Raw genomic sequence first — 14,911 nt, forward strand, 5'->3', positions numbered from 1 at the left:
CCCCACATTTGCTGTATATATCCATATCTTTGTCATAGTATTCTTTCAGTGGTTGACTAATTCATTAAGGCAGTCCCTTGCTCCCACCTACTGGCATAACAATGTAACCTGCAATGAAAGAAGCCCAGGCATGGGTACGCTTCCGGCACTGAATGTGTTTTTTTATAGCTCTCTACAGGTCTGTAATATTTTCTCTCAATTCACCTTGTAGCCATTTAAATATCACAAGTTGTTAACTTAACATTCTAAACTATTGTCACGAAACGCACACAGACAGGTAGATCCATTTGCAGTGTTTTATTGGGATAATCCAAAATCAGAAAAAATCCAGGCAAAGGTCAAAATCCAGGTAATCCGTCCAAAACAAGAAACATAAACAACATCCAGAAACACGAAAAACCAGGGTGACATTCGGGTATTTATCCGTAACAATGACAGAACAACCAGGGTATTTATACACAGGTGCAAAAAATGTAAGTGGTGACAGCTGAATACAATGAACAGTGATGAACAGATAAGGCTAGTGGGAAATGTAGTTCTGAAGGGGGTGGTGACAATAAGGGGAAGTGAGACCTCTAGTGGCCACCCAGGGAGACAAACCAGACACCGTGACACTACCCCCCCTCTAAGGAGCAGCTTCCAGATGCTCCTCAGAACAAAACAAACACAAAACAAAGAGACCAGGAGGGAGGTGGACTGGTGGAGGTAGAACAGGGGGAGGGACGGCGGGCCAGGCCCGTGTAGGGAAACTGGGACCGGCAGCGATGGCTCCCCCGGCAGCCCAGGTTGCTCGGTCAGATCAGGGGGCCATGGTGGACCCGAAAGTTCAGGGGACCACGAGGGACCAGGCAGTTCAGGTGGCCATGGTGGACCCGAAAGTTCAGGGGACCACGAGGGGCCAGGCAGTTCAGGTGGCCACGGTGGGTCAGTCCATTCTCGTTGTGCAGACGGCCAGGGAGGAATTCGCCATTTGAGTGGACCGAACGGAACCTGCAAATCGGGGAGCCAGTGAGGAGCAGATTGTGGCGATGGCCAGGTCACGGCATTGGACACCGCCTCGGGAACGGCCTTGGACAAGGGCACCGCCTCGGGAACGGCCTTGGACACGGGTATCGCCTCGGGCACGACCTCGGGTTCGGGCACCGCCTCGGGAACGACCTCGGGCATGACCTCGGGCTCGGGTACCGCCCTGGGAGCGGCCTCAGGAACGGCATGGGACAAGGACACCTCCTCGGGAACGGCCCTGGACACGGGCACCGCCTCGGCCTCCGGAACGGCATCGGGCCCCGCCTCGGTCTCCGGAACAGCATCGGGCACCGCCTCGGACACCACCTCGGCCTCCGGAATGGCATCGGGCACCGCCTCGACCTCCGGAACGGCATCGGGCACCACCTCGGCATCGGGCACCGCCTCGGGCACCGCCTCGGGAACCTTGGACACGTCCACCTGGACGACAGCGGCCTGCTCGGGAACGTCCTCCTGGACGGTAGCGGCCTGCTCGGGAACGTCCTCCTGGACGGCAGCGGCCTGCTCGGGAACCTCCTCCTGGACGGCAGCGGCCTGCTCGGGAACCTCCTCCTGGACGGCAGCGGCCTGCTCGGGAACCTCCTCCTGGACGGCAGCGGCCTGCTCGGGAACGTCCTCCGGGCTTTGAGGAACGGCTGACGCCTGTCTCCTCCTCCTGCGGCCTCTATGATGGCGTGCCGGTGGCTCCTTGACGGAAAACTCAGGCGTTGAGTCAACCATCTTGTCTGCCAACACAGGTGTAGATTCGACCATCTTGTGCAGTGGTGCTGGGCTGGCGGCCATCTTGTGCTGTGGCGCTGGGCTGGCGGCCATCTTGTGCTGTGGTGCTGAACTGGTGGCCATCTTGGGCATTGGCGCTGGCTCAGCGGCCGTGATGTGAACACTCCTGGGAACCTCTGGGATCTGGCACATCCTGGAAAAGTAACTTAATACTGTCTCCGCGGCCATCCTGGGCTGTGGCGCTGGGCTGGCGGCCATCTTGTGCTGTGGCGCTGGACTGGCGGCCATCTTGTGCTGTGGCGCTGGACTGGCGGCCCTCTTCTCTGGAGACACAGGTGTGGTCGAAGTATCCCATTGAGCACGATGGCGCAGGTAATGGGTAAACCCCCAAAAGTCTAGGATCTCCAGCCCCTTCATCTCCCATTGAGGCAAAGGGTCATCCAGACAATTGTTAAAAAAGTCCTTTAGTGCTGCATCATTATAACCCAACCCGACCGCCATGGTCCAAAACAATTGCGCCAGGCCACCCACCTCACTCCCCCTTTGACGAAGGGTGGTTAAGTTCCGGAGTCTTCCCCTCCGTTCCTCCATGGTGGCTGGGGAACGGATTCGAAATCCCACACCGCTGGATCTAGGCATGACGGAGTCCTTCTGTCACGAAACGCACACAGACAGGTAGATCCATTTGCAGTGTTTTATTGGGATAATCCAAAATCAGTAAACATCCAGGCAAAGGTCAAAATCCAGGTAATCCGTCCAAAACAAGAAACATAAACAACATCCAGAAACACGAAAACCCAGGGTGACATTCAACAAGGACTCCGTAACAATGACAGAACAACCAGGGTATTTATACACAGGTGCAAACAATGTAAGTGGTGACAGCTGAATACAATGAACAGTGATGAACAGATAAGGGCTAGTGGGAAATGTAGTTCTGAAGGGGGTGACAATAAGGGGAAGTGAGACCTCTAGTGGCCACCCAGGGAGACACAAACCAGACACCGTGACAACAATGCCGTCAAAGCATAAGAAACCTGCAAAATCGAATACTGAAAAAGAGGGAGGCACCGATATTGTTCATGACGAGCCGACGGGTAATGCTAATCAAACTAGTGCTGAAGCAATGGTGCCGACAAACAGACATAATGGAAGCAATAGCAAAATTGGGCGGATCCTTTGACAGAAAGTTTGATGTCCTTTCATCTACTTTAATAGAGATGAACATTTCCATCGCTAACATTTCTTCCAGAGTGACAGCGACTGAAGAGACTGCAAAAATTCATGAAACCTGCATCGAGTCACTGGAGAAACAAGTGTGCACTACTGGAGGCAGAATGTGAAAAACTTAAGGAAAAAACCTGTGACTTAGAGTCAAGATCTCGGCAACAAAACATTCAAATTGTCGGTACAAAGAAGGCACTGAAAATGGGTAAACCTACTGATTTTGTGACAAAAAACAAGCTGCATGCAACAATACAAGACAACAAGAAGAAAAGCATGCGGCCGAACACACAAAACACAAACACCAAAATCAATATCTAGCTATCAACAAAATTAAAATTGCAAATTACTCCTTTAAATATTTGGGTGTAATAATCACCAAAGAACCTGAAATGTTATTAAAATTGAATTGGAAAAAGTAAATTGATCAACCTAAAGATGATATCATTTTTTGGAAGACTCCTTATGTCCATGGTAGGCAGGATTAACACATTAAAAATGGTGGTACTTCCAAGATTTCTGTATGTATTTCAATCTATTCCTTTCTTTTTTCACCTTAATTATTTTAAACAGTTAAAATCTATTATAAGCAGCTTCACTTGGAACAACAGGACAGCTAGGATTAACAAGAAACATCTAAACAAATCTAAAGATCAAGGAGGGTTTGGGCTTCCCAATCTTAAATATTATTATTGGACAGCTAACTAACTTTAATATTTTAGCATGGCGAAGGAAAATTGGTTCAGTGGCATGAGGTGACAAGCCATAATGGTTAGCAATTGGAGAAGCTTCTTGTTATAAGATTTCATTAACAGCTCTGCTTAAGAGTCCCTTCAAAATTAAAGTCAAAAATATAAATGGTAACATATTTATTTTAAACCTAATTAAAGTATGGAAACAAATCAAGGTATATTTGAAAATTCCAGATTTACAGTACCCTCCACAATTATTGGCACCCCTGTTTAAGATGTGGTCGTGGACTTCTAAAAATTCACCTTTTTTTTTTTAAACATAGACCCCAAATGCAAAAAAAGAGAAAAATCCAACCTTTTATTTAAGTACATTACTTTGGTGGTTAAAAAAAAAAAAAAAATCACACATTTAGAAAAAAAAAAAAAACTTGAAATCATGTGTCCCACAATTATTGGCACCCCTGATGTTAATACTTTGTACAACCCCCTTTTGCCAACAAGACAGCCATTAATCTCCTATAACATTTCACAAGATTGGAGAACACAGAGAGAAGGATCTTTCACCATTCTTCTTTGCACAATCTTTCTAGATCATCCAGTGTCCTGGGTCCTCTCTTATGCACTCTCCTCTTTAGCTCGCCCCACAGGTTTTCGATTGGGTTGAGGTCTGGGGACTGAGATGGCCATGGGAGGACCTTGAGTTTGTGACTGCTGAACCATTTTTGTGTAGATTTTGCCACGTTTTGGATCATTATCCTGTTGAAAGACCCACTGATGACCCATCTTCAGCTTTCTGGCAGAGGCCATCAGGTTTTTATTTAAAATGTCCTGGTAGTTCAAAGCGTTCATAATGCCATGCACCCTAACAAGGTTCCCAGGGCCTTTGGAAGAGAAACAGGCCCACAGCATCACAGATCCTCCACCATACTTCGAGGTAGGCATGAGGTGCTTTTCGGCATACTCATTTTTTGTTTTACGACAGACCCACTTAAGAGTGTTTGTTGCCAAAAAGCTCAATCTTAGTCTCATCTGACCAAAGCACACGATCCCAGTTGAAGTCCCAGTGCCGCTTAGCAAACTCCAGACGTTTACGTTTGTGAGTGTTAGTGAGAAAAGGCTTTTTCCTTGCATGCCTCCCAAACAGCTTGTTGGCATGTAGAGAGCGTCTGATGCTTGTTTTGGAGACTTTGTGACATCTTGGGGTCACAAAGTCTCTCAAAGTCGACCACATCTTAAACAGGGGTGCCGATAATTGTGGAGGGCACTGTATATCTGGATACCCCAATCTATAATAATCATGTTTTTCCTCTGGGGTTACATGACAAGATCTTTTTTCAAAGGAAACATATGCATATAGTAAATACAAGATCTTTATAGGCCGACAATACTTTAGGGCACTGTATTTGGAACCAACTATAACCATCATATTTTCCTTGTTTACATGACAAGATTTTTTTTCAAAGGAAACAATGCATTAGTAACAATACAAGATCTTTATAGGGACAGTACATTAGTTCTTTTGAATTAGAGAGAATACTATGCTCTTGTTCCTGCACAATTTTACTGATAATTGCAAGTCAGAGACTTCGGTAGGAAGCATAGTTCAGACTTTAAAGCTTTGAATTTAAATCCAACTTTAGAGAGTATTGTTAATGTACACCCTGGTGCGAGTGGTACTGTGTCAAATTTTTACAAATTATTGATAGAAAAGGTGGACAATAATACTCACAAAATAAAACATGATTAGGAAGAGGAAATAGGTTTTTTATATTCATGTAAACGTGGATGAGTAATTGAGAAATGTACATACATGTTCTGTAAATGCTTGACATAATTTGATGCAGTTCAAGGTAATTCATAGGTTTCATAATTCTAAATTAAAACTTCATAAAATTTATCACACGATTTCCCCACTCTGTATTAAGTTTACTGCAGGTGTGAGTGCAGGCCAGTGGGGGAGTAGGGAGGAGGGATAATCATGCTCGGCCTCGGTTCAAGGCAACCGTGCCTAGTGTGAGTACACCCTTCACCTCATTGAGGAACTCAGTTCAAGGGTTAATTAAGTGACTGATGGTTGTTCATGTCTATGCAATTTCACGTATTGCTTTAATCTTGGAATTTCACATTTTCATTTACTTAAACTCATTCTTTCCTCACTTTCTCTCTTCCTGCAACTTGTGTGAATACATGTGTTTATGTGTTAGATTAGTTTATATGTCTTAGATTAAACTAAGACTGTAGCTTTCTCTATTTCAGTTTTATCACGTGATAGAAAGTCTAAGGTCTTTTCAAGCTCAAGGGCAAACTCATCTAATCTGCGGCCTATAATGCATCAAACTAAGATTGATGTAAAGACACAAAGTACTGTCATCAAGTTAGCATTTTTAAACATTCGCTCACTAAAAAAAAATCATTTCTAATCAATGACTTTATAACCACAAACAATCTGGATTTTATGTTTCTAAATGAAACATGGCTAGAAGACAGCTGCAGTGCAACAGTCCTCAATGAAGCAGCCCCTCCTAACTTTACTTTCATGAGTGTCTGCAGGACTGTTAGGAGAGGTGGAGGTGTAGCTGCTCTATTTAAAGATGTCTATCAATGCAAGCAAATGTCATTTGGTCAGTACTTGTCTTTTGAATATCTAGGGATTGTGCTGAAAGGTGCTCCACGCATTCTGTTTATCATTATTTACAGGCCTCCAAAATACTCTCCAGCCTTTGTTGAAGAGGTCACAGAAATGCTATCAATGATTTCCTCAGAGTTTGACTGTTTTGCTATTGCAGGGGATAATAATATTCATATAGATAATGCAGAAAACAAAACTACAAAAGAAATGATAACGGTTCGAAACACTTTTGACCTGATTCAGCATGTGCATGGACCCACACACAAAGGTGGACACACTCTAGAGTTAATCATCAGTAGGGGTCTAAACATTTCATCCATTGTTATTAAGGATGTGGCACTATCTGATCACTTCTGTATTTTCTTTGATATATTGATCTCTGCTACCACTGAATCTAGATCTGTCTCTGTCAGAAGGAGATGCATTAACGAGAACACTAGTGTGCGCTTTATGGAGGCTATATCTCTAACACCAAGCATTTATGCAGACTCTGTTGATATTCTCCTTGATTCCTTTAACTCAAAAGTTAAGAATGTTATTGATGATATTGCTCCAATAATAGTCAGTAAGAAAAACAAACAGACAGAAATCAGTTTTGGAGAAGATCAACAGCAGTTTAGACTATGAAAAGACAATGCAGAAAAAGCCCTGAGCGGATGTGGCGGGAAGACGAAACTTGAAATTCACTATAGCATCTATAAAGACAGCCTTCATGCTTTTAATGTGAAAACTAGCCGCAGCTAGACAGAATTTCTTCTCAAACCTTATAAACATTAACTTAAACAACACTCATACTCTTTTTCCCCACTGTTGAGAGACTGACAAACCCCCAAGTCAGATTCCCAGTGAAATGCTCTCAGTTAGCAAATGCAATGAGTTTGCTTCCTTCTTTTCTGGAAGATCATTAATATCAGGAAGGCGATTAGCACATCCTCAAGTAATGCAGAGGTCAGACAGATCTGGACACAATATCATAAAGATACTATGTTGATAACACCATTTTGAGCAATTATAGACCAATATCTAATCTTCCTTTTATAGGCAAAATTATAGAAAAGGTAGTTTTTAAATCAGCTTAACAACTACTTAAACTCAAATGGATACCTGGCCAATTTTCAATCTGGTTCAGACTGCATCACAGCACAGAGACAGCACTCATTAAGATAATAAATGATATTCGCTTAAATTCTGATTCTGGCAAAATATCAGTGCTGGTATAGATAGATCTCAGTGCTGCGTTTGACACTGTCGATCATAACATACTACTACAGAGACTAGAAAACTGGGTCGGGCTTACTGGGATGGCACTCAAATGGTTCAGGTCATACTTAGAAGGAAGAGGTTATGATGTGAGTATAGGAGAGCATAAGTCTAAGTGGACGTCCATGACATGCGGAGTCCCACAAGGCTCAATTCTGGCACCACTCTTGTTTAGCCTCTATATGCTCCCACTAAGTCAGATAATGAGAAAGAACCAAATTGCCTATCACAGCTATGCTGATGATACACAGATTTACCTAGCCTTATCGCCAAATGACTACAGCCCCATTGACTCCCTCTGCCAATGTATTGATGAAATTAATAGTTGGATGTGCCAGAACTTTCTTCAGTTAATTAAGGAAAAAACTGAAGTTACTGCATCTGGAAACAAAGAAGAAGTTTTCAAGGATTGATTTTAAAGTACTTTTACTCGTTTATAAATCACTCAATGATCTAGGACCTAAATACATTGCAGATATGCTCACTGAATATAAACCTAACAGACCACTCAGATCATTAGGATCGAGTCAGTTAGAAATACCAAGGGTTCATACAAAACAAGGGGAGTCCGCCTTTAGTTACTATGCCGCCCGCAGTTGGAATCAGCTTCCAGAAGAGATCAGATGTGCTAAAACATTAGTCACATTTAAATCTAGACTCAAAACCCATCTGTTTAGCTGTGCATTTGTTGAACTGAGCACTGTGCGATGTCCGAATTGATTGCACTGTATTTTACATATTCACTGTATTCTATGTAAAATCATTTTCCTTTTTTAACTGTTTTTAAATTCATTTAAAATAAGTCAATTTTTAAATCATTTCCAATGTTTTAAATTTCTTCATGATTATTTTACCTTCTTTTATGTAAATAACTTTGAAAAAAAATTTACCCATTACTATTAAACCTCCAAATATTTAAAAAACAATAAACAACAAATGACCAATAATCAAAAAACTCAAGATTGTTACTGAGAAATAATCAGGACGTTCTTCAGCTGTGTACAGGAACCCTTGCAGCGTGGTCCACTGCTTGATTTGTCTTAAGCCCCAGATCAAAATTGACCATCACTTAAGAAATTCCTGCTTGCGGGATGCAGAGGAAGGCCGTATCCAGGAGGAAGTCCTGAGGGCCAAGGAGTCACAAGAGAAGTGGGCAAGAGAGGGGAGGGTTAAGAATTTCTCACAGGTCAGGAAATTGGTCAGGGAGGACCCGTCTTGTGACTCCTTGGCCAAGTACTTCCACTCAAAGGGATTCTTGATCCAAGAGGGGCATGACAGGTAGGGAAGTGTGTGAACCGTAGAGTCAGTTGCATTGTAATTCATTTGTGATGGGTGTAATAGACTGTACAGGGGTGTGATAGTCATACCATAGTCATAGACCGTTTGATTCCTCCAGCGCTGCAAGCCAGGAGTCCGAAATCCTTGCTCTCGCAGAGGAGGACATGGCTGAGGTGTCCAACCACCTCAGACAACATAAGGGGGTCCCTGCAAAGAGCAAGACGGACTTCCGGAGCTTCTGTCTCGCCACAATGATGTGGGTTCATCACCTTGGTCCTGCCAGCATTAAAGAGTTCAAGGTGAGCTCACAGCTGACGCATTTTTAGACATATTCAAAACACAAATATAATATAACATAACATATAACATAACATAACATAACATAACATAATATAATATAATATAATATAATATAATATTATATATGGTCTTCTGAGGTTGAAGAATACATGTCAGAACCTTACTGTTTCTGTTTGAATGTTTTCACAGGTCCAGGAGTGGAACGACAGAGTGCCGGAGGCGGACAGAGTCACTGTAAAGCTGTCCAAAGGAGCTATTGAGTTAAGCAGAAAAGAAGAACATGTAAGATGATCACACTACACAACACACTATCAGTTCATTAACAGTTTTGTGACAGTGAACACTTAAAATGTGTGTAAATCTTTGCCGTAGTGGTTGGACTGCTACTTTGTCCATATCCGGCCAGAATATTTAAAGGCCCAAACTCCAGAGGAGACGACAGGGACCGGTTCTTCCTCGGGGCTTCAGGTGTCCCTCTTAGCAACCCGACGGCCGATGTGCAAAGGCTACGACAAAAGCAAGTATTGTAATGTTTCATGCGGATATGGTTGGGTTTCATGACAGGCCATGACGGACATTATACCTTAATTTCTCCCACCAATGCATGTCCGCAGGTATGTCATGAGGCTCCAGGAGAGAGCTGTGCTGCCACCAGAGCCACAGGGGGGGCTGACGGTTGATGCCCCCAGCTCATCTGCGGAAGGGGAGGCACCACACATGCCGGAGAGGTACCGAATGTTTATATATATATATATATATATATATATATATATATATATATATATATATATATATATATATATATATATATATATATATATATTATTTTTTTTTTTTTTTTTTTTTACACTAGCTGTACTTCAACCATGGTCTTTGTAGTAAAACCATTGATGTACAAATAGTTTTTTTTTTTTTTTAATCACAGGACAGCAGCACCTACCGCAGCAGCCCAGCTCCTGACTCCTCGGTTTTGGGGTGCCTTTGAGGACCGGTTTCCCATTACTCTTCATGGAAAGCCTCCAACAAGGGCGCAGGCAGCAGAGGCAGGATTTATGGACCGCAGCTACTACCACTACTGGAGGAGGCTTCAGTACAAGCTGCGGGTACAGTATATTCTCGGTAAGTGCTTACAACGGTGCCAGTCACATTATGGTCTACTTTAAGTGAGCTATGTTTGGTTAAAACTCACCCAAGTCCTGTCCCCCAGAGCAGTCCACTGGCAGGACCAGCCAAAAACCCCTGGCATCTCACATCCAGCGTGCCATTGCTAAGGAGAATGCGTGGACTACCAACGTGCCCTCTGTGGACAGTGTTCTGCTGGCGTGGGTGCCCTGCCAGGAGCCATCGGCTGCAGAGAATGATCCTGTGATCATTGCCTCCGTGGTCCAGCAGAAATGGAAAGGGCTGGCCATTAAGAGCTTTGAGGGGAAAGGTAAAGGTGTGTCACAGTTTTGACTACCCACTTTTTGAACACAGTTGTAATCTTGTTTTAATTTTGTAAAGATTGAAGCAGTTTGCTCAATAGCACGTTCATTTACCTTTGTGCAGGGGTCATTGCCACCATGGAGTTCAAGAGGAACCAGGTCGTGTGTGACTACCACGGTGAAGTGGTCTCCAAGCAGGAAGGGGAGCGGAGGTTGGAGACCCTCACCGGGGAGCCGTCATACCTGTTCTTCTTTAAGGGCAAGGGTGGCAAGCCTCTCTGCATCGATGCCCAGAAGTTCCCCTGTGACTGCCACCCAGACCAGGAGACTTATGGGAGGAGGATGAACCATTCCCGCAGCAAAAACAATGTGCGGCCTCAGAGAGTTTCTCTGAAATTTCTGGATGGTCCCAGGGAATGCGTTCTCTTCTTCGCTCTGCGGGACATTGCCGTCAGCGAGGAGCTCCTGTGGGATTACGGGGTTCGCAGGTCATCATTCCAAGGAGAAGGGTGGGATCTTTCTTGGCTTGATGACTGACTTGGCGCAGAGCTGGGATCATGTCCCAATGTATAAATGTAAATACTGTATCAAAAATAAAACAAGTGTGCCAAGTACTTCCAAAATTTTATTTTTGTGTAGTTCAACAAATAAATGTTCTTGCATTAAAAAAATAAATAAAAATACAAAAAACTTAAAAAGAAAAATATTTTTTTTTTTTTTTAAACCAGCCTGTAACATTGCAAAAAAAATTTGTGATGTTATTGCCGGTCCCAAGCCCGGATAAATAGGGAGGGTTTTTAAGTATTTTTCAGGTGTTATAGGTTGAAGATGCAGAGCTCTGTCCTTCTGTCCACTGGAAGGGAGTCTGAAGCCTGAGCCAAAAGAATCAGAAGGACCGTAAAGTCCATTCACTATTGTAAGAGGTGCGTTAAGCTTTTTTTCCAGTAAATTTTTGTGCATTTGTGTTGTTTTGCAGCAGTGGTTTAACAGATTTCTTCGACTGGGCCGCCTATGTCCAGTGAATGTCTTGCAGACCGCCGCAATGAATTACATATTCACATAACAAATTCAAACCACCTGCTTTATAATATTATAGCTAATCGATTACATTCATTGAAATAAATAATTCTGCTCTCCAAAATAAAACTTCTGATGCTGTCGATAGCTGACCAATTTGTGAAATTTCGTGCTCGCAAGGATAATAGCACACAATGAAGTTGCGATTGTAAGTTGCAGTCTTTAAGACACGCACGGAAGCGGTGAACTTGACACGCGACATTCTCAGAAAATGGTCGTGTTCACAAATGTAGCCCTATGTTGATCCAAATACTGGAACGCACTTTCGAATAACCCTCACTATGAGGTTTATCCCCCCGGAGATGTTTTGGTTGCCACATTCCTGGCAAGTAAGGTTTATTGTGCTTACTGTAGTTAGTATGGGTGCTTCTATTTGCCGCGAGAAATCCCCAGTGGCGGGGGGCCCAACCGACAAGTTGCTGCCGCCAAGTCCAGCACTCTCCTGACCGTTCCCTGCTGCTCGTGCGAGTCTTCTTGGGTTGTATGTGTTCCTTCCGCTGGCCTTTTTCCCATTCATTTTCTCCCTCCCAAAACAAATTGTACTCTTGCTGATGCCAAGTTACCCGAAACTCATGGGGGCCTGTGCTGGCCCTTATTGTATTGACTTTATGCCCCAACGTGTTGCCCCTTGTAAGTGGTTTTGTTTAAATGCGTAACGTTCATGTCTGTGCGTAGGTCTGCTCATCGTTGTCTGAATACATAATATGAGCCTCATGAACCCACTTTTACATAAAACATTAGGCGATAGCTTCTATGCTTTTAGTAACATTTTACAACTTACTGTAAAACTCTAATGACGTGTCAAACCTGAAAGTTATTTTTTTAATTGCGTTCTTTGAGTTTTTGAGTGGTTTTTGAATTGTTTGGGTAGGTTTTTTGTGGTTTTGGTCGGGTTTGTGTTGGTTTTGAGTGTTCTTGAGTGGATTTTGAGTGTTTTTGAGTGGTTTGGTTAGGTTTTGGTAAGTTTTGAGTGGTTTTGTATGGTTTGGTAGGGTTTGTTTTGGTTTTGAGTGGTTTTGCATGTTCTTGAGTGGTTTTGAGTGTTCTTGAGTGTTCTTAAGCCATTGCTTTTCTGGATTGCTCCAGGCCTGATTTCATGTATATTTATATGAAATTTATATTAAATATATTTATATGAAATTTATAACTTTACAACGTTTTGATCAAGGCACTTCTGTGTCTATAACTTTTTATCTTTTTGAGCATTATCAACTCTGGATGATGAACAGTAAAGCCCAAAGTGTCTTCTTTCCAAAGACACCAAAATTGTGAACTGAAGTTGGGAACTGTTACCAGTTTAAATTAGGTAGGTCATGTTCAGCTGTGAGTCCTCATAAAATGGGGGGTGCAGAGTTAACGGGTAAACTTCATTATTCAGAGTGTCATATTTAATCTAAATGCTGTCTGTCAAAATGTAAAACAGACTTTAAAATCATTCTGTTTGCTTTCTTATTTGCTCACTCAGTAAAAGAGTGCGTATGCATGGTCTAGAGCAGGGGTTTTTAACATTTAAGGGCATGCGCAACCCTGTCCCCAGTTTGTCTAATTTCACTCGCGTCCCCTCAAACCACCCCCTGCCCATATTCACACCTAATTACTTTATTAACATTACCATAAATGCAAATATCCATTAAAGCTATTAAAGCAGCTAACTATTTTTCTTTTGCTCTTTTTCATTAATATTATTTAGATAAGAAAATGCACGGATTAGTTACACGTAAATTTGGTATTTTCTTTAATGTTTACGTTAACCCCAAACAACAGACTGCGCTTACCAGGATACTTGTCAAGAAACCATTGGAATTCACCTGCTGTCTGAGACAGGCTAAGGCTCTCTGTTTGTGCACCTTACATGCGTGTGCGGGTTGCGGTGTGCATAGAAATGATGGCGTTATTTCACTGACAAATGTTGAGAGTGCATTATTGTAGCGCGAAAGCACATTAATACTATGCGCGAGCGCGAATCTCTCCGCTCTTGTGCGGATTTTCTTTGCTCTCGCACAAACCGGGGGTGCACGCTCAGATATATGCTGCTCTAACACTAGAGAGAGTGCGCGCACTTAAAAAATGTCTCTCCTCTCACTCAAACTGTGTCCTGTGTCTCAAATCTCTCTGTGCTCATGCGCCATAGATATTAATTATTTTCTCACCTGAATTAAACGTTGTCAAATGTTATCATTATGAAACTTTTAAAAAAGCAGTCTCCAAAACAGCTTTGTGCAGGGCCTTCCCTTTTTTTATTGTTGTATTTTTGTTTTAACATAAAAATGGTGACAGATGGGGGGTGAAAAACCCCCCACCTAAAAAGGGTTTAGAACCGCCCCTGGTTTAGCGTGCATAATTATGCTGAAAAATAAATATTAACCGTTTACCTGATTTCAATGTTATGGCTGAGAGTGTTTCTGAGATAACAACATGCAATCCGTGGTTGGATTTCTGACACTGCTTACGTAAAATCATCTTACACTGTCAATAAGCGTGACTGATACTCGAGCCAACTCTGCTCTACTAACTGTCGGACTAAGCAGTGGGAGTCAGATTGCTCCTTAGTGGATGGCTAAAGATTTGCTAACTCATATTCATAAATCCTCAAGGGAATGTCTAAATTAACTGAAGCTCACGCCCCCCTTGACCGGCGCCCCACAGGTTGAAAACCCCTGGTCTAGAGTGTCTGTACGGTGCGCACATATTTAAGCCTAGTTTATTTTTTTATAAATCCGATATGTGTGCGTTGGAAATTTGCATACGCACATTTCCATGCCTATTTTGTGCATACGCAATGTTTATACATCAGGCCCCTGATTAGTCTCGATGTATTACAATACTTGATTCGGGTTCAATCGGGGATGCATGTGATAGTTTAGAAAAAATGTGAATATAGGGCTGTGAATATTTAGGTAGACAGCAAAATGTTTCGATTCATGGCAACCATAGTTTTCAATTCAAGAATGAGTTTTGCAAATTCAGAAAGATTCAACTCAATACAATTCACAATTAAATTTGATTTGATTATAATGATTCGATTCTGCATTCTTTAAGTGCATTCAGAGCATTATTTAAATGCTTCACCTAAATTCTTTTAAATGCTTAGTCGGGGGGCAAAATGACACAGCAGCCTTTATGGTTACAGAGCCATAGGTTACGAAAAAAAAACTTTTTTTCCATTATTAGATGTTAGTTTAATTATGCTATGTCATGGACATGGCATATGTAGAAATTGTATATAAAGCCAAGATTTAAAAAAAAAATAGCTTTTAAAACAACACTTAAAACTAAAAATC

At 42.5% G+C, this 14,911-nt stretch overlaps 1 protein-coding gene across 1 annotated transcript; it reads left to right on the forward strand.

Moving 5' to 3' along the window:
- Positions 1 to 10,020: 10,020 nt before the first annotated feature.
- LOC122144064 (N-lysine methyltransferase KMT5A-like) lies at positions 10,021 to 11,090 on the forward strand. Its single transcript, XM_042754707.1, has 2 exons — positions 10,021 to 10,567; positions 10,678 to 11,090. The coding sequence occupies exon 2, from the start codon at positions 10,692 to 10,694 to the stop codon at positions 11,088 to 11,090; it is 399 nt and encodes a 132-aa protein (XP_042610641.1). The 5' UTR covers positions 10,021 to 10,567; positions 10,678 to 10,691.
- Positions 11,091 to 14,911: the final 3,821 nt, after the last annotated feature.

This window comes from Cyprinus carpio, unplaced genomic scaffold, assembly GCF_018340385.1.
Source record: "Cyprinus carpio isolate SPL01 unplaced genomic scaffold, ASM1834038v1 S000006585, whole genome shotgun sequence".
Taxonomy (NCBI): Eukaryota; Metazoa; Chordata; class Actinopteri; order Cypriniformes; family Cyprinidae; genus Cyprinus; species Cyprinus carpio.

Bases quoted from the DNA above. Each gene is read 5' to 3' on its own strand.
- LOC122144064 (XM_042754707.1), top strand. From the start codon at position 10,692: ATGGAGTTCAAGAGGAACCAGGTCGTGTGTGACTACCACGGTGAAGTG.